General features: G+C 55.0%; 1 protein-coding gene and 1 pseudogene across 10 annotated transcripts in view; one reads left to right on the top strand and one right to left on the bottom strand.

Annotated features, from left to right (window-relative positions):
• The first annotated feature begins 7092 nt into the window (after positions 1–7092).
• Positions 7093–26019, top strand: part of ASAP2 (ArfGAP with SH3 domain, ankyrin repeat and PH domain 2) — a 125462-nt gene continuing 106535 nt past the window's right edge. For 5 of the 10 annotated variants that reach the window (XM_053923783.2, XM_053923782.2, XM_053923784.2 and 2 more), the window contains exon 1: positions 7576–7849. In XM_053923783.2, the coding sequence (XP_053779758.1) occupies positions 7724–7849 (126 nt within the window). In that variant the 5' untranslated portion in view covers positions 7576–7723. Of the gene's footprint in view, positions 7850–26019 lie in introns of all 10 variants that reach the window. The other 5 variants (XM_053923779.2, XM_053923775.2, XM_053923778.2 and 2 more) reach the window with 4 other exon arrangements.
• Positions 13363–14713, bottom strand: LOC112298008 (nucleolin-like; annotated as a pseudogene).

Here is a 26019-nt window from a genome sequence, read left to right as displayed (position 1 = left end):
GTGGGCTCCGTGGCCTGGAGCTCCTGTTCCGCAGACTGATGGACACTGCGCCCAAGGGCTCGTGCGGTTCTGTGCCGGGCCCCTGGTGCCTCTGCATACACCTTTTCACCTCCATTTGTCTTCCCCGAGTCCAGCACAGGCACCATCTGCCAGTGCCCCCAGCTGGCCTGGAGTCCCACCCCATCCTGTGACTGGACCTCAGGGCCTCCCAGCGCTGTGTTGGAGATGGCCAGCTCGCGACCGACTGCAGCAATATGTGGTTCTGATTTATTTTCTAAACCTCAGGAAGTGCCTGGCAGACTGTGGCAGGAGTCGCCACGCACCCGCCCTTCATTTTGGCGACTGGGTCTCTGGGGGTCCGCCATCACTCCGCTCTTTGCACACGACTGGCCCGTCCCTTCTCATGGCTGAGCTGGAAAATGCTCCTGGACCAGGTTTAACAACCAAACAGCCTGGCGCCCTAATCCCCCACTGCCGTGAGCGGGCTCCTTCCCCAGGGGCAGCCTCTCTCTCTGCCGCTCGGCAACCTACTCTGTAGTCGCAGCTGGGACTTGTCAAGCCCCCAAGCCCCCGCCGTGACAGCTTCAGTGATCAGCTCACTGAAGAAAAACAAACGTCCGGGAGAAAAATGTCAGAGGCGGAAAAGCAGCGCAGAGTTGGGTCCTCCCGTGGCATGAATAACGGGAGGGAATATGTTTTTCTTCTGAGTTTTGGCTCCATTTGGAGAGTTTACTTCCTGAGAGGCATTAAAAGGTCTTATTTGACTATTCTTTAAAAAATCAGTGACACAAAAGAAAGGGTTTACCTGTGACAGACTTACACGGGGTTTTCAAGGGTGGATGTGAAATGTGTGACTGACAACAGCTTTTACTGAGCAGCTGCTATGTGCCAGGTGTCCACCTAGACGATCTCCAGTTCTTACAACAGCCCAGCTAGCCGCGTGGCCAGACTGCCCTTCCCGAGCTCCCATCCTTCCAGTGGAGGAGCTACTGCTCCCAGAGCAACTTGCTCCAGGTAACGGCTGGAAGGTTGCAGGGCCAGGATTTGAACTTCACACTCCAAACCTTAGAAGCCACTTTTTCTTTAGCCTTGAACACCCATTTCTGTTTTGTGTTGGTAACTGCTTTGTTAGATATAATTTGTGACTATACAGTTCAACCATTTGATAACTCATGTGCCAGGCGATCTGACCCTTTGAAGCACTCGGTCCAGGGGGTTCCAGCGTGTTCGCAGAGCCGTGAGGCCGCGGTTGATGTCAGAGCATCACCCCCCGAGAAACCCGTGCCTTTCACATCACCGCCCCAGTCCCGTGGCGCCGCCCCAGCCCCGAGCAACCGGTGGTCTACTTTCTGTCTTCATAGATGTGCGTATCCTGGAGATTTCATAGAATGGAACCGTCCGTAGGTGGCCTTTGCAGTCCGGCTCCTTCCACCGAGCACCATGTTTTCAAGGTTCCCTGACGCTGGGGCCTGGGTCAGCACGTCATTCCTTTCCACGGCTGAGGGATACTGCTGTTCTGTGGATGGAATTGTGTCCCGCCCCCATTCACGCTTGACATCCTGACCCCGGGTATCTCAGAAAGTGACTTTATTTGGAACATTACAGACATGACTAGTTATGGTGAGGTCCCTGGGCAGTAGACGGACCCCTACCCCTGGCAGGTATCCTTATAAAAGGGAAATTTGGGCACCGGACGAACACCCTGTGGACATGAGACAGAGAGATGAGGCTGAGGCTTTTACAAACCAAGGGACGCCAAAGGTGGCAGCGACCCACCAGCAGCTGGGAGAGGGGCCTTGGGGACTGTCAGGACTTGTCCTCTTGGACACAGACATTGAGGCAAAGAACTGCATTCGACCCACTGTGCGCTGGAAAAAGTGAGAAGGCTCGTGCAGTTAGAAGGGAGTCACAAGCGATTCTATAAGGGGACAGATGACGCTGATATGCCTTGGGGAGGGGGGCGTTCCGTGTCGGGGGCAACTACTGCACCGGGCGACACGTGGATGAGCGAGCAGGTGCAGCCGTGAGCCAATAAAACCTGATGTACACTCACACCGGAGTCATATGACTTTCGCGTGTCGCGCAACAGTCTTCTTTTGGTTTCTCTTCAACCATTAATAAGATGACAAAACCGTTCTTAGTGCAAAATGAGGCCATCCGTGGCCTCTGGGCCGTAGTTCGCTGACCCTGGGTCCAGGCTGGGAGACGGTAACAGTGGAGAAAGCTGGGGAAAGCCTGGGACAGATTGTGACTGAGGATTCTAAACTTCCTCCCAAGGCCAATGGGGACTCCAGGGTTCCTTAGCACAGGGATAACCATTCAGGTGAGGCGCAGGTGGAACGCCACCTACCCAGGCTCCTCCAAAACCGAAGGGTGGGTCTAAACCCAGGGAGAAGAGCGAGCGTGACTCAAGGAACTAAATTATTGCAAGCCTGTTCACGAGCTTTAGCAAAACCCAGTGACATGCAGAGTGCTAACTACACTAGTTTGTTTCTCACTAAAACAGGCCACGCCCTCTGTCGGCGCTTCCTGGGCCATCCTGAGTAGCTGAGATGAACAAATCACATTTTCTTAATCAGTCTGAGACCATTTGTGTTAACACAAGTTGCCTTTGCGTGTGTAGTTTCATGTATGGAGGTTCAACTCTCTGTGGGCGTTGTCTCATCGCATGACGCCGAGGGGAAGGTCCTCCCTCTGCCCCTTGGCAGGAAGGCACAGGTGTACCCAACCGTGGGCTGGTAAATGTTTAACGACGTGCTCGCTGAAAAAAAAGGGTGTGTGCGTACACGTGTTTAGTTCCAGTTCACTTCGTCCTACAAAGGTGCATAGCCCCCAAGCGTAAGCAACAGCAAACTATATAGTCCGTGCTTATTGTGAATTCCATACAGCTGACTCCCATAGGACGCTGCTTCTGTGGGTGTGTGCCGAGCTCTTGTGCTCACGGCCACCCAGGGTTTGCAAGTCAGCCATGAATTGACAAAATAAGGCTACGAATGAATGCTTGATTGTTATCCACACCATCGAAGAAGCTGCTCACGCCATTGACAAAGGAGTGACGGACCAGCCCACGTGGACACTGCTGATGTTCTGGCTTGTGCTCAAGAGTAAAAGGGAAGTCGTGGCCACATACGCTGTAACTTCCCTTCTCTGTGGAGGACATGAGGAACTCCTTGCTGCACCGCGTGAGTTTGCAAATCCTGAAAGGATAGGACCGCAAATATTATCTTTAATCACGACGGAAAGGCTACAGACACGACACACTTGTAGCCCAGTCTGCACTAACATTTTCTCTGTCACTTTAAGTTTAGACGATCAACAAAGCAATAAAGTTAGGCCTTGGTTTTTGGCACTGGACAATTTCTCTGGTGTAAATACCTCCGCTACATGCCCTTTCGAGCTCCCAGAATGCTGAGTCGGGAAGAGATGGGTATAGCATACCGTTACGGTAGAATTTCTACCATTTGGAAGCAAAGGACGGTTTGCAAAAATTCCTCAAAATCTAATAGTTTTCTGGAATAAGCCCGAGCTGGCTCTAGCACGGTACAGATTATACCTCATTTTTCTAGAACTGAGCCTGTCACCTGTAGAAATTGCTTTGTTAAGACAAAAGAATAAACACACCTCAGGTATCTCATTGCAGAGTTAGCTATAAATAAACCAGTTTGTCGTCTAAACCTACCGGCTGAATAAAATGACAGCATTCTCAAAATTGAGCTGTCCCTGTCATCTAAACCATCCACATTCTCAAGGGCCCAGGCCTGGGGGTTAGATTCCCAGAAGCAATGCGGCCCGTGTGGCGGCGTCCCTGTCCTCTGCCGCGAGGAGCAGGGAACGTGGACTACGGCGTCACGGGAGGCCAGCAGCAAGGAGCCTTTGAAAGGAGCTGGCCCGTTCCCTTTTGCTTTGGTGTAGTTGAGTCCACTGAGGTTAATTTACTTATCCAGAGTCACAGATAGGCAAAGCTGATAGCAAAACCTGTTTTCGCTTGTAAAATAGTTTCTGCTGTGCTCATTTCCCCCCCAAAGTGCCAAGGTGAGGTCACTGTGATACAGGGATTCAAACCTGTCTCACCTCCGGGATAAACACGTCCCTTCAGCAGCACCGTTTCAGGGTGTGTCATGTTAAACAGTGGAAAAGAAACTTCTGGTTGTGCTTCCATGCCTGCATATTAGGGTTGTTCATTGTTGGCTGGTGTTTTTTCTACTTCATTACGCTGTTTACCATCATTCTTTTAAGGCACAGATGTGTTCATGCCCAGAATAATCGCTTACAAATTAACAGCAAGTGAACTGGATAGGTCTTGTGTTGAACCAGCCAGCCCTCCAGCAGATTGCGGGGTCAGGGGCATATTCGACACTTTGGTCCGAGAGTGAAAACCTCCGGTCCCTGAGAACTACTGGAGGCAGAAAATTCCTTTGGAAAATGGGCTGTTGGCCAATCTCAGTGGGCTGCTGAAAATTTCGTGTTTGAAAGGGGAGTTTTTTTCTCTTCCCTGGAAATAATGAGTCTGAAACTTCCATGTTTCTTCTCTTTCATTTGTTTTCCTTTTTCTTAAAACAACAACAACAACAACAAAACCATACAAGTTTACAACCTCTTATCTGAAACCCCTGGGGCCATTCAGAATTCTGTGTGGAATTCAGAGTTTTTCAGATTCATAAGTAGGTAATACAGCAAAAATATCAGTCTGTCACCCCTAGTGGGGTCGGGGGCAATATTCCATAATTAAGCACATTGATATTTTGCAGCAAAACATTTTTAAAAAATGTTCATAAGAAGTGGAATAAGCAAAACTATGAATGGCCTCACGTCAGTTCGCTTCAGGTCAATTTTATCACTAACAAGAGTTCATTTTAAAACTTTAGCCCTGGCTGGTGTGGCTCAGTGGACCAAGCTCCAGCCTGCGGACTGCAAGGTTGCCAGTTCGATTCCAGGTCAGGGCACATGCCTGGGTTGCGGGCGAGGTCCCCAGTTGGGGGCATGCAAGAAGCAACCAATGTATGTTTTTCTTCCTCTCTTTCTCCCTCTTTTCCCTTCTCTTTCAACAAACAAACCAACAAGCAAACTCTTGAAAACTTTAGGTTATTAGGATTATTTAGACTTGAATGTTCTGGATAAGGGAGCACAGGTTGGTAAAGGCATTATCAGCATAGCCTTCTTTTTACCCATTAAAAAATGTGTGTGCGATTCTGTGTGTATAATGTTTTCTTGATCCTCATTCAAATTCATTATTATCTGTTGGAAACTGCTCATTGTATTAATGCCAGAGGTGCATTAGCTGTGCTTGGCTCCGATCAGGCTTGGTTTTCGGAGACTCTCAAGGACGATGGAGGGATAAACTGCTTTAGTGTTGTCTCCCAGGTAGCCTCCTTGCACTGCCAAAGCAATGGACTTGGTAATGACTTCCTTTCTACCAGCTTCTCGTCCTCTCGTGAAATGCCATGTGGCTTTGCAATTTTATTTTTGTGGCTACTAAAAGGAGGACCCTTTCGTACCTGAAAAGTTATATTAACCTACAAGAAACAAGAACAGGAGTTGCATATAAAGACACAACAGAAAAGAACAACTCCAAGGTCAACTTTGTCCTTGTAGAAGTCTTGATCGGTCTGGTTAATGCTGTACTGCCTGCCAAGGAAAACACTGCTTTCTCTCATTAAATCCTCATCGCCTGATAGATACTAGTCCTCAAAACCAAACCAAACAAAACACTTGAAAAGTTATGCAGGACATTCTACAATGTCAATGAACAACAACGACAACAAAATTCCAAAAACAGCCCTAGCTGCAAAACTGGCTAGGAAGCACCAGCATCTGCCTGATGTAGGAGAGGGCGTATTAATATGAACAATACATACGGGACTTGAATTGTAGCAAGTTGCTAATAGAGGAAACCACCAAAGACACTAAAAGAGCCAAAGGAAAAAAAAACCCCATAAAGGGAGGACAGAAGAAGGCATGCTACAGTTTTTAAAATTGTAACTTACTGCCTAGGGTAGTAACAAAGCTAATGCAGCTATTTCAGAAAAGCTAAATTTCACATTCAATGCTGCTAAAATACCAAAGGCCATACATAATGTCTGACCCAAGCTGCCACCTCATATAGCAAATTCGTACATGGGAGCTTAAAAAAGACTGCTTGACTGGCCCCCTGTCCTGCAGCGTCAGCAGACGGCTTTGTCCGCCACGCCGAGTTTCCAGCGTCTCTCACACTTCCTCCGTGTCAGATGCACAAAAGGTTATTGTCAAGTTCCTCTGGGTTGTATCGCCGGAGGCTACAGAAACAGTGCCACAGGCCTGGCGTGGAGTTTATAGGGTGCGATTTTCTTCCCGCCAGTGTCTTCAGGGCTTCCGGATTTTTAGAAACAGCAGAGAGTTTCCTTAAGAGCCGTTAAGTGAAAATCCGTACTGACTCAAACTGTTGACCGGACCCGGGACGTAGGGGATTTGCCCGCTACTGTTGCACGTTCTCTCTGAAACCACACGGAAACGCTCCGGGATTCGGTTATCTCCCCCAGGGTGGGTGCTGGGCCAGGACCATAAAGCCATTTGCAAGTAACCGAGAGTGCCCTATACTTATATAAGCTTAGGAAACTCGCCCGGGACGTTCGCTAGGGGTGCCGTGTGCACCCCGAAGGGCTCCGAGCCAGGGGCACTTGGGTTTGAATCCCGCTGGGCCGTTCGCCGGGCGCTCTCCAGCACATTGTCTTCCACATGAAACCAATGCCCACCTCTTCACCTGCCTCGTAAGACTGTGGGGATTAGGAGCGTCTACGTGGAGCACAGACGCACTCGTCTAGGGTCATCCCTTGTTTTTGTTGCAGAACCGCAACCCGGAGGCTGGCTGAGCCGGGTGGCGCGCAGGAGGCGCTCGTCACGCGAAGTGCGCGCCCGGGCGGAGCGCGCCGGCCGGTAGGGGGCGAGCGCCCCCCACTTTCTCCTTCGCCTGGACGGGTAGGCCCGGCGGCTCCCGGGAGCCCCGAGGACGGCTCCACGCCAGGCTGGGACGGGTAGGGACGCGGAGGTGGCTGGGGCTGGGCCGGGGCGCGTGTCCGAGCGCGCCCTGCGCGCGCCCTCGCGGAGCCGGGTTGGGGTCGCGGTCCGGGACCGCGCGTGGCCCGCCGGGCTCCGCGGGGCGCGTCGTCCGGCCCCAGCGCGCGGCGCGGGGTCCGAGCACCCAGACAATGCGGCGCGCGGCGCGGGGCCAGCGGCTCGGCGGGCCCGGCGCGCGCCGCCTTCCTTCCTGCTGGCTCAGCTTCCCGGCGGCGGCGAGCGCGCGGATTGGCGGCCCGGCCCCCGGCGCCGCCCCGCCCCGCGCCCAGCCGGCCGCCGCCCCCGGCCCGGACCCGCCCCTCTCCGCCGGACTCGCTCGGGGCCCGCGGCTGGGTGGCGGGCACTTCCCGCCGGCTCTGCGCGTCCGTCTCGGGGCTCGCTCGGGAAGGCAGGCGGCGGCGGAGCGCTGGGCGCGGCGGGCGGACGGGCCGGGCCCGAGCTGCGCGGGGCTGCGCGCGCCGCCCCTGCTCCCGCCGCCCGGGCCCGTGGCCGGCCCTCCCGCGCCCTGCGGCGGCTCCCGCGGCGGCAGCGGCCCGCGCCCCGGCGCTTCCCTTTGTCCGCGGGCCCGGCGGGCGGCGGAGGCGGCGGAGGCGGCGTCCCGGCGGCCGGAGGGAGCCCGCGCGGCGGCTGAGGCGGCGGCTCCCCGGCGGCCGGCCGCGCGCGCGCCGCGGCGATGCCGGACCAGATCTCCGTGTCGGAATTCGTGGCCGAGACCCATGAGGACTACAAGGCGCCCACGGCCTCGAGCTTCACCACGCGCACGACGCAGTGCCGGAACACGGTGGCGGCCATCGAGGAGGTGAGGGCGCGCGCGGGCCTCCGCGGGCGGGCGGGCGGCTCGGGCCGCAGGTAGCTCCGCGCCCTGCCCGCCAGCCCGCCCGGCTCCGTCCCCTCCCGCATCCCGGGAAAAGTTTCTCTTCCTCCGAATCCGGACGCGGCCGGGCTCCCCGTGCCCCACACAGAAGCCCTTTGTTCCGTGTAGGTGGCTCGGAGGACATGGCTGATGGCTACCTCGGGCCTTTTGAAGACCCTGTCTCCCCATTTCCCCCGCGAGGCCCGGGCCGGCCGGTTCCCCCAGTGCGCCCAACTTTGGCCCGAGAGTCGGGGTGGGCGGTAAGCGGGGCTGGGGGCCTGGCTCGCCGGCCCTCCTTCGGCTCCCGCCTCCCGACTTGTTCGAGAAGTGCCCCTGCCCGCAGCCTCACCCCCGGGGCAGGTGTGAGCTCCGAGCCCTTTCTCCCGACTCTGGGCCCCTCCGGGGGAACCCGCTGCCCAGGAAAAGTGTGCGCACCTCCCGCCTGAAAGGCCCGCGGGGATCCCGCCCGGCGCCCGCCCGGGAGAGTGCGGGATGGTGTGTGGAGGGCCATCTGGTCCAAAGGCCTTCATAGCCTCCCCCAGTTACCTGGGTCTTACCTGTGACCCCTGACCGCCTCCCTTCCCCACCAGCCTGGAAAAGGCCTGGTTTTGGTCAAGGTGCAAAGTCATGCCGCCCAGTGCTGGCTGAGCTCACCAGTGAGCCCCCCACATCCTGCGGAGAGAGCACCTAGGAGTGAGCAAGCTTCTTAGGTGGACAAAGCAGCAGGCAGTGTCGCGAGGCAGAGTTTGTGAGCTCAGGGCCACCGCGGACTGGCTTGGGGCAGCTTCTTCCCTCTCTGCCCTCGGATCTCCTACGTATCAAAGGGGCTGGTAACGCACCCTTTCCGGGGCTGCGGTGGGGGTCTGAGGACCCTGTGTGTGAAGTGCTCAGCCCTCTGCTTGGCTCGTAAAAGGTAACCAACCGGTTTACAAGCCAGACGTGCGCCAGTGCCGAACAGATGATTGCATTGCCCGTAGCCAGAATGTCAAGTTACAGCCTTAAAATGGGGGAGTCGTAGGTGTTTTAGAAGATGACCAGGCTGGAGTGAGTGACGGGAAGGTCACCAGAGACCTTTAAGTAAAGCGATGGCATTCCCCCCCCCCCTTGAACAAAGCATCTGCTGTTAGGAATTGCTTGGGGAAAAAATCCAGAATGTTTCTCTTAATGGAATTTTTTTTCTTTGTAGACACAGTCAGTAAGAGGCTGAGTCAAAATGAACAGATTCAGCATTCTGACTGTTGTAAGTGTAGCTAAGTCATCCTCCCAGCCTCCTCTTTCCCTCTTTCCTTCTCATTTATTTATTTCTTTATTTTGGCAGAGGAGAGCTGCATGTAAAGCTTTCGTATCAAGTTCTGTGATTCCACCTCACTTAATTCTACTTGAATCAGCAAGGCTTAAAAATAATATCTTCAAATGAGGCAGATGGGAGGGCCGTGAGAAGTTTTTTCAGAAGTGCTGGGCAAGAGAAAAATGTTCATAGTGTTGGGAAATACACCATTAATAAGGTTTGGGAAATGACGGGAACCAAAAAGGTGGCTGACTTTCTTAAGGGAAGGAAGCTCTGTACCCGAGGCCTTTAAACAAGCTTGATTGTGTTTAAAGTTCTGTTTCTTTTCCCTACTGCCATTTATCAGTTAAATATTATTAACTCTGGCAGATGTTGGAAAGCTAGGCAAATAGGAATTGCTGTTAAAATTGGCATACCCTTTCTCTGATTAATTTTCGTTTCCCATTTGAAATTCCAAAGCTCTTTTTGTATGCGGCTCAGAAGCTTAGCCCAGAACCTCCGTTCCTGAGCGGATTAAAGAGACGGGATTTGGTCATTTTATTAAATTGCAAGCTTGCTCCATGTTGCAACTAGGAAAAGATTGAAATCACGACAGGCCTGGCTCACGTGAGACAAATCCAGCATGCACACTAGGATGATGGTACGTGTGAGCTTGGATTTGTGAGAGCCAGGTTTGAAAGTTGTGTACTTTCCGGGAGGAATCACTGTGGATTCATTTAAGCCAGGGATGTCAAACTCATTTTCACCAGGGGCCACATCAGCCTCGAGGTTGCCTTCAAAGGGCCGAATGTAATTTCAACTCCTCTATAGTTAAGGACTAGTTACATTTATGCAGTCCTAAAATTATTTGGGCCCTTTGAAGGCAACCATGAGGCCGATGGGGCCCCCCGACAAAAATGAGTTTGACAGCCCTGATTTAAATCATGCTCTTTCCGGGGTGTTTAATGTTTGTCCCCCTTACTAGCGCTTGTTCCTTATATGGCGTTATTAACTAGGGGTACCCACACATTTGGGTTTTAAACAAGCATTTACTTTTCATACTGAAAAGAGGCGTGAGAATGGGTATTGTGATGCCACATTACTGATTTAAGAGAAATAAAGTTAATTGAACATTTGCAAGCCCTTGGTTCTGTGTTTAAACAAATGAGTCATGGCATGAGTAAACTAATTTTAAACTGATTAACCTTCGTGAACCTGTTCTTTCCAATATAGGTTATGTCTGCTAAAACTTGTTCTGCAACTGAAATACACCTTTGTGTGTGTGTGTGTGTGTGTTTGCGCTCCTGCAGCCGGACCACTGGTAGCCGTTGGGTCCCTGCCATCTACTGTGAATTTCACAGCTGCTGTACATTCCTCATCCCTGCTTTGTCCATGAGGAAACGGAGGCCCGGAGAGGTGAATTTGCTCAAGGTTACAGAGCTGGAGTTTGAACTTGGGTCCATACTGTTTTGAGAACCAGATGCTGCTTTCTGTTACTACCTAATGCTGGATTCTCTAAATTACTCCTCTGTCAGACAGGCCTGGGTTCAAGGTCAGAGTCCACTACTTGGCCAGGTGTGTGAACTTGGGTTGGGATACCTAGTGTTTCCACGTTTTCCTCAGCTGTCAAGTCTGGCTGACAATGCCTGTCTAGTTCAGAAGGTCATGGTGAGAGTTTAATGAGCAAGTAACAGCACAATAACTAACAGACAGTTGGTTTAATACCTGGTTTAATAAACTGCTTAACAGACTGTGGTTAATCACAGAACCTGGTGAGACGGTTGGGCCCTTAAGTGAGATTCGCAGGAGGGGTAGGAAGGGAGGGGACAAGAATGGTTACATGAGTAAGTGGACGAACAGCTACTCTGTATCTATTAACCCATGCTTATTCCTTTAACCCGTTTGTTCTCTTGGCAGCAGGTCAGCAGGTGGCTGTGGTTTAAATGTTTCACTTGGTCAGTTTCTCTGGATGAAACAATTATTTCGCACAATTTTAGCAAAGTCTGGTGCTGCCTTGTGGAACACACTCTGTGGTTTTGGAAACAACGCAGAAAAGTAGCAGTAGCATAAATCTGAAAAGTGAGGTTTCTCCTCTTTTGGGGGGGGGGACATTATTACTGTCTCAGTTTCTTTGAGTCTCTGGGCACTTTGGAACAGTCTCAGAATAGAGAAAAAATGTGTACACGCTTCGAATTTCCGTGTGTGTAGTTAAACTCTCCATTGGAGCACCATCATCCTGCCTTGCTTATTTGGCTTTGTTACATCTGTGGTTTTAAAAACATTTGATGTTGACTCGTATGTGTTAAAATTTAATCTTCTTTCTGGGCCATACTTCTCTGCTCTGTTGTCCTTGGCCCCCTGGGAAATCTGTGTGGTCCCAAGTACAGGGTCCTACCCGCAGGGGCGGAACGTATATCTGGGTCACACGGACCCCCAGAGTCCTTGCTTCCCCTGAGGCGGTGAGAAGGGGACCCAGGCCTGTGGGTTTTGTACGCATCTTAGCTTTTGTTACATGTCTGAGAAACAGCTCTTCCGAGGCCCAGACTCACACACTTGGACTCTGTCATCAGAAGGACGTCCCCTTCCGTGCTTAGAAGATTTTGAGCCCCTCAAGGAAGAAGAGATCTCTTCTGTGGCCCCTCCCTCCACCCCCCAATCCCCATCCTGCCCATTCAGTGTCTCCCTTTCTTGTGGCTAACATCCATGCTTACCCTGCTCGTGGTGGGCTCCACACCGGGCCGCTCATCCAGTGTCTGTGAGCCCTGCCTCGTGCTAGGTGCTGGGCAGGGAAAACCAAGAGGAGGAAGCGCCCTCTTGGAAAGAGCCAGCAGCTCAGAGGGAGAGACAGACATCCTGCAGGCAAGTCGGCGCCATCAGGGGTTGTCAGGGCTGTGGCCACAGGCTGTCCAGGAACACACCCGGGACGGGAGCAGTCAGGTGGTGGTGGGAGCGGTCCCATGGGGACGGGTGTGGTCAGATGCCCCCAGGCTGTGGTCAGCAGGGCCTTGTCCAGTGGCGTGATTGGGCTGTGAAGTCAACATAGTCACCACATGCTTGAGTCACTAAGGTGTCTCGATAAGGTCTTCCCTGTCTGCCTTCCTGCCCTAGGTAAATACTGGTCCACGCCCGACGTGGTGTCTGACTGGCTGGATTTTCCCAGCCACCCACTTCTCAGAGGGCTGCTCGGGCCAAGAATGGGGAGCAATCCCCGGTTCTTCTCGCTCCCTCCACATTTCCAGGCACTGGTCCCTTTGCTCGGGGAGCGTAACCCTGCTGGACCTACACTGCCCCACGCGATGGGCTGACGGACACTTCCGCTTCTCAGCCGCACTGACCACGTTCCAAGTGCTCCGTGGCCACGTGCATAGTGAGTAGTGCAGACCTGGAACATTTTTGCCGCTGCAGCGAGTCCTGTTGCACAGTGCAATTCAGAGACGGCCCCCCGCCCCGGGAGCTTGTCAGGAGTGCAGACTCTCAGACCTGCTGGGTCAGCACCGACAGCTCAATAGCATCCTCCAGCGCGAGGTATGCGCGTGAAACCATGAGAAGCACGGTCTAGGCTGCTCACCCCGGGGGTGCCTGCAAATCACGGGGGCTCATTTGTAGAGAAGAGACCCCGGGCCCCCTTTCCTCCCCTTCCTGCAGTTCTGGCTTAGTTGGTTTGGGCAGGGCCTGGAGCATTGGCAGCTTTTTTTTTTTTTTCTGGCCCCAGAGTTTGGGGCTTTTAATTTGCCCCAAAGTTGCTGGAGCAAAATCACGATAAAACGTTCTGCTTTCCTTCATACACATGCACTATGTGTAGGAAGAAATGGTTTTGTGCGTGGGAAGAAACAATGTAACTTCAAAACTTACAGAGAAAGGTTATCTCTATCACTCATCTCTTTGAAAAGTTTATATGAATCATCAGTCAGAACAACAGGGGCCTTGGCCTGATGGCTCAGCTGGTTGGAGTACCATCCTGTACAGCAAAAGGTTGCGGGTTCGACCCCCTGTTGGGGCGTGTATGGGAGGCAACTGATTCATGTGTCTTTCCCCACCCCCCAAGATCAATAAATGTGTCCTCTGATGAAGATTTTTTTAAAAAACCAAGAACATATCTCCCTTGAAAAGTTATCTGTATGGATTTCCAAGTAGGCCTCCAAGTACTGTCATGGAATGTCCTTGGAGGCTCTGTCCCTGGGCAGGTGACACAATGACAACCCCATGTCCTTTCTTTCCAATGGAAGAGGCAAAGACAAGTAGAAGAAACTGTTCAAACTTGGTCGTCTCTCCTTGTGGCTCATGGTCTCCTCATCCTCTTCCACCTGCTCAGCCTCCAAAGCCTCCCTGGCCTCCGCCGCCAAAGCCACCTTGGCCTCTGCTGTGACTCCCGAAGCCACCTCCCCCCTCAGGCGTGGCCCAGTCAGTCCAAAGGAACTGTTTCCATCACTTTCGCCATCTTCTGTGGCCTCCTCGGTGGCTTTGGCGTCTCCCTCACTGCTGAAGTCTACAAAACCAAACCCTTTGGAAGATCCAGTGTCTGGGTCGGGGCTGTCCTTGCCCTCACAGAGCCATCGGCTGGCCCCGTTAATGTCTGGCCTGTGGTCTCCTCAGACAGGCCTTTGGCAGCGTTGAGGTGCTGGTGTCTCGCACTGGGTGGTCGACCCCTTGGGTCCTCACGAGTCCAGCCCGATTGCTGTGCCCTCCATTCCTCTGTCATCACAGGAATTTAAAGCTGCTTCAGCATCTTCAGATGAAGCAGGTTCGGTAACTGCATACCCAGGAGATTTCCCATGTTGTTTCTGGGGCCCGTTGACAGCAATTGCCTTCTCCAATACTTCCTGAAGAGTTCCTTCTGTCGGCCCTCGGAGAGGGTGCTTGAAACCAGAGTTTTATTCACCCCTCCGAGGGCTGTTCTTTCCACCTGTCCAGGAAGGTCTTGACTTTGCCCTTTCTCTCCCCTGCAGTGCAGGGAAATGGGCCTCTCTCTCTCTCTCTCTCTCTGCTCCCTGCTTTTCCTTCCAAGGTTTCCTCTGCATCAGCTTTTGTCTTAGTTCATTATAAGCAGTCCCTTTGCTTTGCCATCCTTGCTGACTAATCCAATCTCTACAGCCTCTTCAAACACTTCTTCTAATTCATTCTGAGTAACTCAATAAGGCCGGTTCAGCCAAATGCATTCTCGCATCTCCATCTTTTTCACTCTTTTCCCTTTGGTTTTTCTAGGTTAGTGTCATTGCCAAAGGCTTGTAAACCAGTGAGTTCCAAGGCTTTTTCTAGTCCCCTGCAGATTCAAAGCCCATGCAGCGTCGACTTCCTAGACACACCATTTCTGACACCCACAACAGCAAGCTCGTTTGTGGCAAAAGTGTCCCTTGCTGAAGTTCAGGTCCAACAGAGAGACCAGAGGCTGGAGTTGGTCCTGCGGCATCCACTTGCTGTGTCTCGGCTGCAGGAGCAGCTTTCTGTTCAGTCGTTTCCTCCTTTCGGTTTCCAGGTGTTTTCCAGGCGTGTTTGACAGGCTTTTCCTCCTCTTGACCCTTCTCCTCCCCCTCCTCCTCCTCCATCTTCTTCCGTCATCTTCTTCCTCATTGCCGGCTTCCTTGTTGGCATTCTTGCCGCTCTGCTCCCTTGGCTGGGGAGGCTGCCAGTGCTTCGCCCAGTGTGCCTCCCTTCGCGCCAGGGGTGGCTGCTGCCTTCCTGGCTGGTGGGGGCAACTGCAGTCTTTCTTGTTGGGGAGGCCGTCCCTGCCTTTGCCGGAGGTGTGGTGGCCTTCTCGCCTTTTTTCTTAGGAAAGAGAGCATCTTCTCCACTGCTTTTGGCCTCTTCATCTTCTGACATTTCCGTATCTTCACTGACTTCTCCCTCTTTTGGAGGGGGAGCCATTGGGGGGGTACCTTGATTTTCACCAGCCCCTGTGAGCTTCACCGTGATGGTGGTTTATGGCGGCAGAGGGTGCCGAGGGTCAGGGGCACAGGTGAGCCCAGAGGAGCTGAACGATGCCCTGGCGGCCGCTGGTTCTGAAGGCGTCGGCATTCCTTAAAGCTGCTGCTCCCCAGGTGGAGTCGCTGATCACCGCACTGCACAGATCATTAGGTGATGCGGTGCCCGGTGGCGACGCGGGCCTGGAAGACATGTTAGGCAGAATATTGAGTGGAAAGTGGCCTGGGACGTCCGGGAAGTGGAATTAGGAAAGGGCCTCTCTGAAGAAGCAACATGGGAACAGAGCTGGAATGGAATGAGGAAGCCAGCGGGGGAAGCGCGGGATGCAGGGACTGCGCACGTGACAAGTCTCTAAGACCAGGACCGTCTGGGGCGTTGGGGACAGAGGGCAGCCCAGTGTTCCCAGGAGGAGCCTGAGGGGCGGGCAGGGCCCTTTCGCCCGGGGCCTGGTCTTGGGAGGGGTTGCGTTTTGTTCTGATGGGATGGGAAGCTGTTGGAGGGCTTGACTGGGAAATAGGCTGACCTGAGTGACATTTAAAATGTCACGGCAGTCATCCCAGGGAGAGCAGACTGGCAGGGCGCGTGAGTGTGAGTGAGACTCCGAGTTGTTTTCCGGGAGGTCGCACGCTTGAGGTGGTGCACTGGTGCCGCGAGTGTGTCCCAAGTCACCAGGGCACCCATGCAGTGTCTTATCAGTCACTGCGGGGTTTTCCTCTTGTCTTTCCTGTCCCCCACTTACTGAGCGCTTGCTGTGTGCCTGCAGGCTTCGTGCTCTGTACGTTTGTTAACTATTAACTAGTTTAATGATTACAAAAACGCTGTGAGGCCCACAGAACCTGAGGCCCACAGGCCACAGGCCACTTGACCCCACCGAGATCACAGAGCTGGGAAAGGGTGGGGGCGGGGTTCAGACTCAGGCCCTTGGGACGTGGGAGCTATTCCCTTGGCCACCCCCTGCCTCTGTGGAGCCTGGGCCGTGAAGGCCCTGCGCGGACACCTCTGTGCGCATCAGGCTCTTCTGCTTCAGTATTAGTTCGTCACCTCTGGTGCATTTCTTGAGTGGATGCCTCTGGAAAATCTCCCTGCCGCCCCGTTTCCTCTCTGGTGCCTCTGTCCTCATCTCAGCAGCAGTGGCCTTCCCTGTGCAGCTGACAGGCCCCGCCCTGCAGGGCTGGAGGCCCGGTCACCGCTCACGCCTGGCAGGAGGCCCTCCCCACTAACGGGAGTGTCGGTGATGTCATCCCAGCTCACACGCTGAAGGCGGCTTGGTCGATGTGCTTTCACACACGGACACTGCCAACTCGTCAGGTGGGCTCTGAAGGCTGGGGACGAGCCCCCTTGTCATTGAGGGTTCTAGTGGCCGGGGCTGTGGGGCCTTGTCCCCAGCTTCCCAGAAAGATCCCATTCTCACTGTGATTTCGTTTTTGCCTTAAACCCTCACTGCAGTAGCTGGCGTCTCTTTGCACCTCCTCTGTGTGGCAAGGGCTGTGCTGGGTTTTGAACTGAGTATCAGATCCTCTCAGCGACCCCGAGGGAGGGCCTGAGGTTACCTCTGCACCATGGCTGAGAAACAGTGTCCCAGACAGGTCACACGGCTGCAGGACCCCCCGCCCCCACAACTAGCCACCACCTGAGATTAGCACCCTGCAGATGTCCCCAGGGGTCTCCCTCCCCCAGGTCCTTCACCGTGCCATCTGACCATCTCCTGCGGGCGTCTCCAGTGCCGGCCAGTCCCCGTTGTGGCTGAGGCTGTGCACTGGCCCAGACCAGGCTGTGAGACACGCACCCCTGGGGAGGTATTTAGAGTCAGGGGAACGTACTACTATGTGACCTTAACTGCAGGGAAGCCAGTTAAAAGGACAAAGGACCCCAGGGCCAGGTAGGCTAGTGACAAGACCCACACAGTAGTCCCTGTGTCAGCAAGCCTGTGTTTCCAGCCGCGGCCCCGAAGGCTGAACCACGGATGTGGCGTGTCTAAGCAGATGTGGCCAAGGAGGCAGCCCACACTGGCAGATTGGGGACTTTGGGGAGATTTCTGAAAGGCAGAGAGAGAAGTAAGTCCTGGCACTGTCTTCTCTCCTCTGATCGCCCTCCCCTGTTCCTAACCGTCTCTTGGCCCCTGGGCAGGTGACTTCATGGGCCCCGCTTCAGTGGCTGAGGTGACCTGAGAGGCGTCCCAGCTCCTTGTCTTTCCATCGTTGTCTTATCTTCCCCTGACCCTCTCCTGGGCTCTCTCTTTTCTCTGGGTCATTCGTATGCACGCGTTTAAAGAGGTTCTAGGGGAACGCACACTTCACCTCTTTCATTCCCCGCTTTACAGAGCCCCCCGCCCCCCAGTGGCACCGGAGGCCACGTGGTGGCTGGCCCCCACTGGGCCTCCCCTGGGTGCAGTGCTGGGGAAGCCGGAGAGATGGGCTCTTTGCCCCCACATCACCTTGAAGCAGCTTTTCCGGTCTTGGCCGCCTATGGCCGCCTACCGTTTGATCGTGTCTTTGTTGTGCTTGGCCTCTCTGGTGAAAGGCAGGTTGTGCTGATAATCACAGGGTTTCGGTCATTAACTGATTTGGGCTGTTGAACTTGAAGTAAATACTGGTTTTCTTATATTAAGGCTCTCAGAGCTTTGCCCTGGGGGTTGGGGGAGCCGGCTTCCGTGGAAGACGTCAGGAAGCTGTGATTGCTGGGTTGGCTCCGTGGATTTGATTGTGTTTCCGTGGAGTCAGAGCTGTTCTCGTTTTCATGGGGCCTCCACCTTGCTCTGCGACCTCGACCTTGGGCGACTCCCCTCCCCAGCGTCTGTTCTCTAAGGTGAGGGGTTTAGACTAGTTGATCTCTGACTGCCCCTCCCCCAACCCGAAAATCCCACAGTTCTTTGTATCACACAGATTGCGTTTGCAAAGGCTCTAAGTGATGGGGATAAAAGCCAGTAAGCAATAGCTAGTTCGCAGTCCTGAAAAGAAAGCGTCGTTCTGAATTATATCTGCAAGTTGGTCGAAAAAAAACAAACAAACCCCCCCTCCCAGAAAACCTTTCTATGGCTTCCTGAGACGCCTATTTTTGTTTGTATTTTTTTGTTGTTGTAGTTGCTTTAAAAAAAAAATTGAGATAGAATTTACATACCATAAAATTCTTAGGCTTATATACAAGATCGTTTTATCTGCAAATAGAGACCGTTTTATTTCTTAACAGTCTGGGTGCTTTAATTTCTTCTTACTGGTTAGTTGCTGGATCAGTCAATAAGCAGCCGTAAACGCCCCGTGGGCTGCACAGTCTGGGGCAGGGGCGTCACACTCATTGTAACCGGGGGCCACATCAGCCTCCTGGTTGGCTGCCTTCAAAGGGCCGAACATAATTTCAGGAGTGTGTAAATGTAGCTGGTCTTTCACAGTGAAGTGAGAGCTGGGCGCTGCCGCCAGGTAGAAACAAGGTGCCGGGCGGATAAAACAGGTACGTGGCCGGATTCGGGCCGCGGGCCTTGTGTTTGCCTCCTGTGCTCTAGAGGCTCAATGACTTGGTTGACTGGTGGACTTTGGTACTAGGAAAATAGTTGTATGCACAGCTGAAATTCCTTGGATTTAATTTGTTTTGCTCCTTCTCTCTTGGTTTCTGAATATACTGAGAGAATTGGGAGGTCTGCCCGCCTGGTCTTTAGTTGCAGAGTTAAGCTAGTAACCTGTTGGTTGGTTAGTTGGATTCAGACACATGCCTCACCTGGCCAGGCGTCTGGGGCCCCCCCGGGAGGCATCCCGTCCGCGCAGGCCGCTGCGTGTCTGCAGCAGCAAGCTCTGAGCAGCCCATTGTGTTTGCCGGGCGGTGTGGCTTCCTGGCTGCTGCCTTCTGTAGGCATCACCCTGCTGTTTCCACCACGGAGACCACTCACGTTCCTGACAAAAGGCCATTATTCAGACCCCTGGTTTTCGTCTCCCCTTGCACCTTCTCCTGTTTGTTGTTCTTTTGTGACAAATGGGAAGGAGGTGCGTTCTCTGCTGGAGCGATTGGGCTGTCAGAGCCTGTGCCCCTGTGTGCCGAGGGTGTAGCCCACCAGGTCACGGGCGGGTGTGTGGTTTGGAAGAGGCACTGCTGGCTTCGCTGCCACCAGCCCGGAGGGTGCAGTGAAATCCTGAGGTAGGCAAGATGGCTCTGCACCTTCTTCCACCTTCCCTTTCTCCCTCCGCCACGCTGCTGTTCCCGTCTCTTCCCTGGGGAACAGGGTGCTGGCGCTGCAGTCCAGGTGGTGTTCAAACTTCCCGTTCTCATCTCCCTCCCTCTCCCTGCCTGCTCTCCATCTTCACTCACAGGGTGCATCTCCACACCCTGGGGCCCTGCGTGCGTTTCCCTTTGTGGAGGGGGACCTTCCAGAGGGGACTGCGGTGGAGGGAGGGGGGGGAAGCTTTTATCTGGGATTTCAGGCCCGGCCTCCCTCCTCGCGTCCAAGCTGCAGCTTTGGTGATGACAGTGAGCAATGGCCTCCTTTCTGGCCACACGGCCTTCCCCAGTTTTCCAGACCTGGGTTCATGGTCTGTCTTTCAACAGTGATTTATTAGCTTCTGAAGCCGTGCTGGAAGGAGCTTCATTTTTGAAGTGCAGTCTCCTTCTTTACAGTCAGAGCAAGCCCAAGGAGGTTTGATTGATCTTGTGACCGAATGGCTCTGGTTGTGGCTAACGCAAAACCCCTCGGGGCTGCTGATTTATTTGCTCTTTTAATTTGCGGGCCTCCTAGCATCCCTCCAGGCCTACAGGGTGAAGCCAGTGGGCCTGTTGGCTCCCATTCGAGGCCTTATTCCTGCTCCTAATACACCCCCAGCGCTCTGGGGTTCCGGCACTTTGTTAGATTTGAGGTTTGAATTCGGGAGTGACAGCGTAAGCACGTGAGTGTTTCAGAAATTCGTTATTGTGTTTCCAAAACCTGGAAGTACCATCAGGGTGAATAAGGACAGCCCCAGCCCACAGCCTGGATGTAAACAAACCGGCCTCAGTGTAAGAAGAAAGCATTGCCTAAAAGCCCAGTGTGGTCCCCTGTGGCCTCACATCATTCTGAGGGTCCTAGGAACGGCCACACAGCAGCGGGGACCTGGTGCCAGGCTGCAGCCTGCCAGGGGAGGAGGGGATCCCAGGGCCCCGGAGGGTCGCACAGAGTCGCAGCGGAGCGTGTTTCTTGATGTCTGGGTTGATGCTGGAGTGGAGGCACAGCCCATGCCTTTTGCGGTGGAGGGCCGGGCAGTTCCCACGAAAACAGGTCTCAGTTTTCCTGTGTGGTCTGATGGGAAAGTTAATTAACGGGAGATGACTCCTTCTCTCCCTGCTGGCCAGAAGTCCCTCAGGGCGGGTTTGGGCTGTGGCAGGGGGACCTGTTCCTAGGACACACAGCTGCGGGAGGACAGGAGGACAGCCTAAGTAGCGTGCAGACAGGCAGAATTAGCCAAGTGGCAATTCCAGCACTTCCCTGTTGGAGTTAGGAAGCGTTGAAGTTCGGTCTCCTGTTTGCCATTGTTTTCCTGTTGGACCCACATCCCAGACAGTGCGTGTCCCCCAGCTGCGAACGAGCCTGGGGAGGGTTAGGGTTCCTTCATCCTGAGTCCTCGGAGCCCAGCGTGGCACCCAGCTTGTGGTTCTCAGAAAACGGTGACGGTCTAGTCACCTTTTCCCTCCCCTGATGTTCTGCCCTCCCCTTCAAAGGCCTTGCTGGACGTGTGGACAGGAATGTGTTTGATCCGCAAATCAAGGCAGTCCCGTGGTCCTTTGAAATGGTTAGAGGAAGAGTAAGATATTCTTTGGGAATTAAAGCATCCCAACTGGAACGTAATTTCTTCACTGCAAACATGTCGGTCACGTCTTCTGTTCTGTCCCTCCTTCCGACACGCCCAGTCCATCCGAACTGCTTTCTTCTTTGAATCCTTAAAGCGATTCGTCTCTGGCCGACTTGGTTCATCTCTTTTTTGCAGGCTGTCGCTCAATCCACTGAGCCACACCAACCAGGGCTATTCATCTGTTTGTGACCCATCTGTCCATCATTGGGACAGACCTGGAACGTCTGCCACACCCTTTGGTCCTTCATCAGGGCACACGCAGGCTGAAGGGAGGGACCTGGTGTTGGGTGCCTTGGACCCGGCTCCGCCCGACATGCAGCCCCTCCCCCAAATGTCACTCAGAGAAGAGTCTCTGCGGAGGCGGGGCCCCGTTCACACTGTGGACCTGCTCCCTGGGTGTGTGTTGTTGCTCCTAAGACCACACTGCAGACTCCTGCGAGCAGGTGCTATTTTTTTTTAAAAAAAATAATAAGCTATTGTTTCTATTTACACTTAACAATGTTCAGAACACTGTCGGGGGGGCTGGGCCTTAGGCCCATTTACTGCCCAGGAAACAGCTTCCCAGAGGTGCGATGCTTTGCCACACAGGTCCTCCGTGGTGGCCTGGAGACGTGAACCAGGATCTTCCAGCTCTGGCCGGGTAAACCTTGTGTCGCCCAGAGCCGTCGGAGTATCTGGGAGCCGCTCGGTAATTATCGTATGGAGTTTTTAAAGCCGCGTGGCGGTGGTGTTTACGCACGCATTTGCCTGTGCCCAGATTGTGGGTGTAGAAACTTTGTGCGTTTGCTTTGTTCTAAATGGTACCAGAAGAGATGTCCGTGCCTTTTTGTGTTACTGTCTTCGGAAGTGACTGGGGAGGACAGGTGACTTAGAAATGTGCACATTACTGTGGAAGAGAGCTGATAGTCCCCGGCACCACTAACGCTTGTGGTGTTCGCTGTTCCCGCGAGGGTGCTGTTTGTTCCCCATAACCAGAAAACGGCAGCAGGCCTGGGGGCGGGGGAGGCCCGGGAGGGGGGCGGGGGAGGCTCTAAGTCGCAGGCAGTGGGGATGCTCCAGGTCCCGGGTTTGCAAGCTCCTGGATCTCAGCATAGGGAGGAACTCCTGTCGTGTCTCCAACGTAGCCTTGGAGATGTCGTCAGTCTTGAATTATTTATCATTGGAATGAAGTATCCTTTGGAGAGTCACATTTCCTTCAGTGTTAAAAATACGCTCGCTCTCACGTGTCGTGGTGAGCGTTCTAGGTACTCCGCGTGTTTCTTTTTTTACCTCCCGCCCGTGCTCTCAGCTAACCTTGTGGAGAAGAGGAAGGGGTTTGAGGGGCACCCGAGTGGTCCCAGGCTCTCAGTCTCTCATCACACGCCCCATTTTTACAGGTTTCTCATCCCTTTTGGTGGCTGTGTTTCGATGTTTGACCTCAGATCTCTTCTTTGGGGAGGGGCGACGGGGCGGCCGCGGGGAAACAGAGCCCCTTTGGGGGCTGACAGACAGCGTATCTGTGAGGCCGGACAGAGTAAGCGGCGCCCTTCCTCCTGGGCGGCGTTGCTCTGTCATCGGTGAATGAATGGTCTCTGGCCCCCTGGCCGTCACCTAGACAGGTGACAGATGAGGTGCCAGTGAATGGGGAGTTTCTCTGAGTCCCCAGGGACAGCAGAGTGTATGTGTGTGTGTGTGTGTGTGTGTGAGAGAGAGAGAGAGAGAGAGAGAGAGAGAGAGAGAGAGAGAGAGAGAGAGCGCGCCGGCACGCCCACATGCAGATGGTTCCTGCTGATACCTGTTGTAGGTGGACGGGCGCCGCGCCACGCACGCTGTTGGAGCGCCCAGCCTCCAGTGCTGTTGTCTCCGTGGTGAGGCGTGTCCGTGGTCCCGTGTCCCGCCGCGTTTCTGGGATGTTGCCAGCAGCCCCAGGGGTGGCGGCAGCAGAAGATTCTGCACCCTGTGCGGTGAGCGCCACCCGAGCCCCGCTGAAGGCCTGGTCCATCTCCTCCATTGTGGGGGTGCCCCACGGAGTCAGTTGGGGAGGGGACCGTTGGGACAGTGGGGGGACGGCAGGGAAGAGGGCTTTTCATACAGATTGCGGCATGAGACCTGGAAGGGAGCACTCTGGGAGGAAGGTTTTCACTGCCGTTTCAGAATTCGTCCCTCCCTTCCCCTGGGGTCACTGCGTCTCAGGCTCAGGGGTGAAGACTCCCAGTGGGTTCAAGGTGGAGGGGTCTCATCGCTAGAGGTGGGTGGGTGTCAGCAGTGTGCACTGGCGGGAACTCCACTCAGCCTCAAGGGAGCTCCGTGCTGTGCTCTGAGGTTGCTCTGGGGACATTGGCACTGGGCCAGACTTCGCTCAGTGGCCACACGACAGAGGTGAGCACTAGCCCCACCAGCGTTGTCCCTTGGGCCTGGACAGAGGAGTCTGCCGACCTGCCAATTAAGCACCTGAGGACTGTGTCTGCAGCCCTTGCTGAGCTGGGCCCTGGGTGCAGCTGCGAAGAAGGGAGGGGATGTGACTGGGCTCTGGGGGTGCTGCCAGCCCTTGGGGCAGGCCCAGCTCCCGTCAGGAGAGGACCAAGCGGCCTGCGTGGGTCCTGCCAGGAGCGCAGGCCCTAGCTGGACCTGGAAGGACCAGCTAGGGATATTTGTTGAGTAAGAGGTAAGTGAACACGAGCAGAAGGAGATGACAGGGAGTGTTCTGGAACAGGGACAATGTAACTGAGCCTGAGGGCAGGGGGAGCTGGGTGCTTGGAGAAAGCTAAGCCTGTGTGGGCCGTGGAGGCCGTCTCCACCTCCAGAGGGCTGTGTTCACCCCTAGAGGGGGCAGGGGCGGTGCTGGGCTCGGCCCCAGAGCTTGGAGTGAGGAGCAGCCTCGTCCTGCCCTGCGGGAGGCGCTGGCCGGGAGTGGCTCTGCGATTTCTACGGGAGGAGACTGTTGTGTCTGCTCGTTGGGAGTCATCCATCTCCTCCGGGGGACAGCCCCGGATTTCTGGTTTACAGTCACAGTGTAAACAGATGCGTAAACAAACAGTTACAGTGTGGCTGGATGAATGCCTGAGATACAGAGGCAGTTGCTATGGCAACGCCAAGTCTGTGGGCGCAAATCAGCTCACTTGCCCAGAGTCTCGTGGACAACCCAGGGATGGGGACATGGCACTGAGGAGCCCGCCGTGGGGCAGGAGTTGACAGTCCCTGTGGCCTGAGCCCAGGGCCCCTGAGGGGTCTGGAACTGGCCACCGTGCCAGGCTCTCCCGAGGGTGGTCCTGCAAGCAGATTGCCAGGCGCTCTCCCTGGTTAGGTGAAGGGAGGGCAGAGGGGTGGCAGCCGATGCCACACGCAGGCCCTGCATCTCCTGAGCTGCTTGGTGAGGACGACATCCAGTTTCCACCTTGGCTGGCAGGCGTGGGGAAAGCAGGAGACGTTTCCATTTGAGGGAAGGTTCTTGGGAAACCACCTGCATTTCCTAATTGCTGGAAAGCCCTTCCCGTTGGATGGGATCAGGTCTGTGAGGCTTTGCGGGGAAGGCAGCCTCACAGGCCAGGCGCAGGACCAGGGGGTCTATGCCAGAGAGCACAGGCCGGGGAGTGGCCGTGTGTGTGAGGGCGGCCCTCCTGATGGCGTGAAGACCTGCCCGTTTCCAGAGGGAATCACTGCCCGGGGCGGGGAGGGGAGGGGTGTCTGTGGTTACTGTCGGGCACTTTCCCTGCACCGACCGCTTCCTTCCCTTTTCTTGCTGCAGCCGGGGCAAGAGGACTTCCTCTCCTCTCAGCAGGAAGGTGGGCGGGCATTTCTCTCTGCTGGGATTCTGCCCCTCCCACCCCTCTGGCCCAGACTGGTCCCCTGCAGGGAGCAGGTGGCAGTTTCTCTGTGACCCCTGACTGGGTTTCCAGGCTCTCTGTCTTCCTCTCCCAAACTGAGCTCCCGGCCTCAGTCCAGGGGGCATGCTCTGGGTTTATATGAAGTCACGTCTGAGTTCAGGTCCCAGTTGCAATGGGCATCCAGTGGGGTGGAAGTAGCCTGGGCTTTACACAGACTTGGGTTTTCAGTCAAGAGTCCGGCCTGCCGCCTGCCTAGCAAAGGGAGGTGAGCGGCGGTTACTGGTGTTACAAAGCCACCTCCTTCTGGGATCCCAGGCTCTGCCTTGTGCCTGTTCAGACCTCTGGGTGCCTGCCTGCCTGGCCTGTGTCCCCAGAGGACCGTCCCTACCGCCCACCCCTGCTCCGCTCTTGCCGCTTTCTGCCTGCCTGAGGGCCGTGGAGCAGCGGGCTGGCTGCCCCTCTGGCCCTTGGGTGTCCCCAGCAGGCGCCTTCCACATCCCCAGGCTGGCTCTGGCAACCAGCCTCGTGCGGCGCGTTGCCTTTGCAGACTTCCCCACTTCAACGTCTCAGTTGCCACCACGGGGCCAGGGAAGGGCTGGTTGTAGTTCTCCTCCCAGCAGCCGCGCCCTTTCCCGCTGCAGGTGAGAGGCCTGGACGCTACGCCCAGCCCTGCCTGAGCTGGCCGAGTGCAGGACCAGCCTGCCTCCAGGAAGTGGTGTCTGTGAGTCAGCCCAGCCTGGACCGAGGAACTGGCCCGCTCACCCCTCTTGCTCTGACGGCTTCTCTCCATCCTTACAGCCACACGCCTGCCCCTGTGGTTTATCAGCTGAATCACCCAACAGCCTCTGCACCTGCTGCAGTGAGGCTGACTGGCCTACAATAAAGGGTGGGCCTCTGGCTTTGGAGCCGAACACTCATTGGTGTCTACCCTTACCTTTCAGCGGATGACCAGACGCTGGGCCCGCAGAGCCCTCGGCGAGCGGGCCCCCGCCTGCCGCTCCCGCCCATTTCCCACTCTCCCCACCGGCCACACTCAACATGTCACGCTGCCCCACATCAACATCCTTTCCTGCATGCCGTTCCTCTGCTGGAGAGCCACTCCGCTTGTCCCTGCATCTCCTGTGATGTTCATCAGGGACGTCCCACCACGGGCGTGATAGGCCCTCCTCCCGGCTTTGTAGAGAGCCACGCCCGGAGCTCTCACAGGGCCACCATCCGCCTGCGTGTCAGGCTGTGACCTTCCTGAGGGCAGACACATCGCCAATCGGGCCATTGGTTGCTGGTGTTCTGTCGACATCGCCTGCATTCGTCCCAGAGTGGAAG

This window comes from Desmodus rotundus, chromosome 5 (assembly GCF_022682495.2).
Source record: "Desmodus rotundus isolate HL8 chromosome 5, HLdesRot8A.1, whole genome shotgun sequence".
Classification (NCBI taxonomy): Eukaryota; Metazoa; Chordata; class Mammalia; order Chiroptera; family Phyllostomidae; genus Desmodus; species Desmodus rotundus.
The sequence above is the reverse complement of the archived record's forward strand: the minus strand, read 5'-3'. Positions and strand labels throughout refer to the sequence as shown.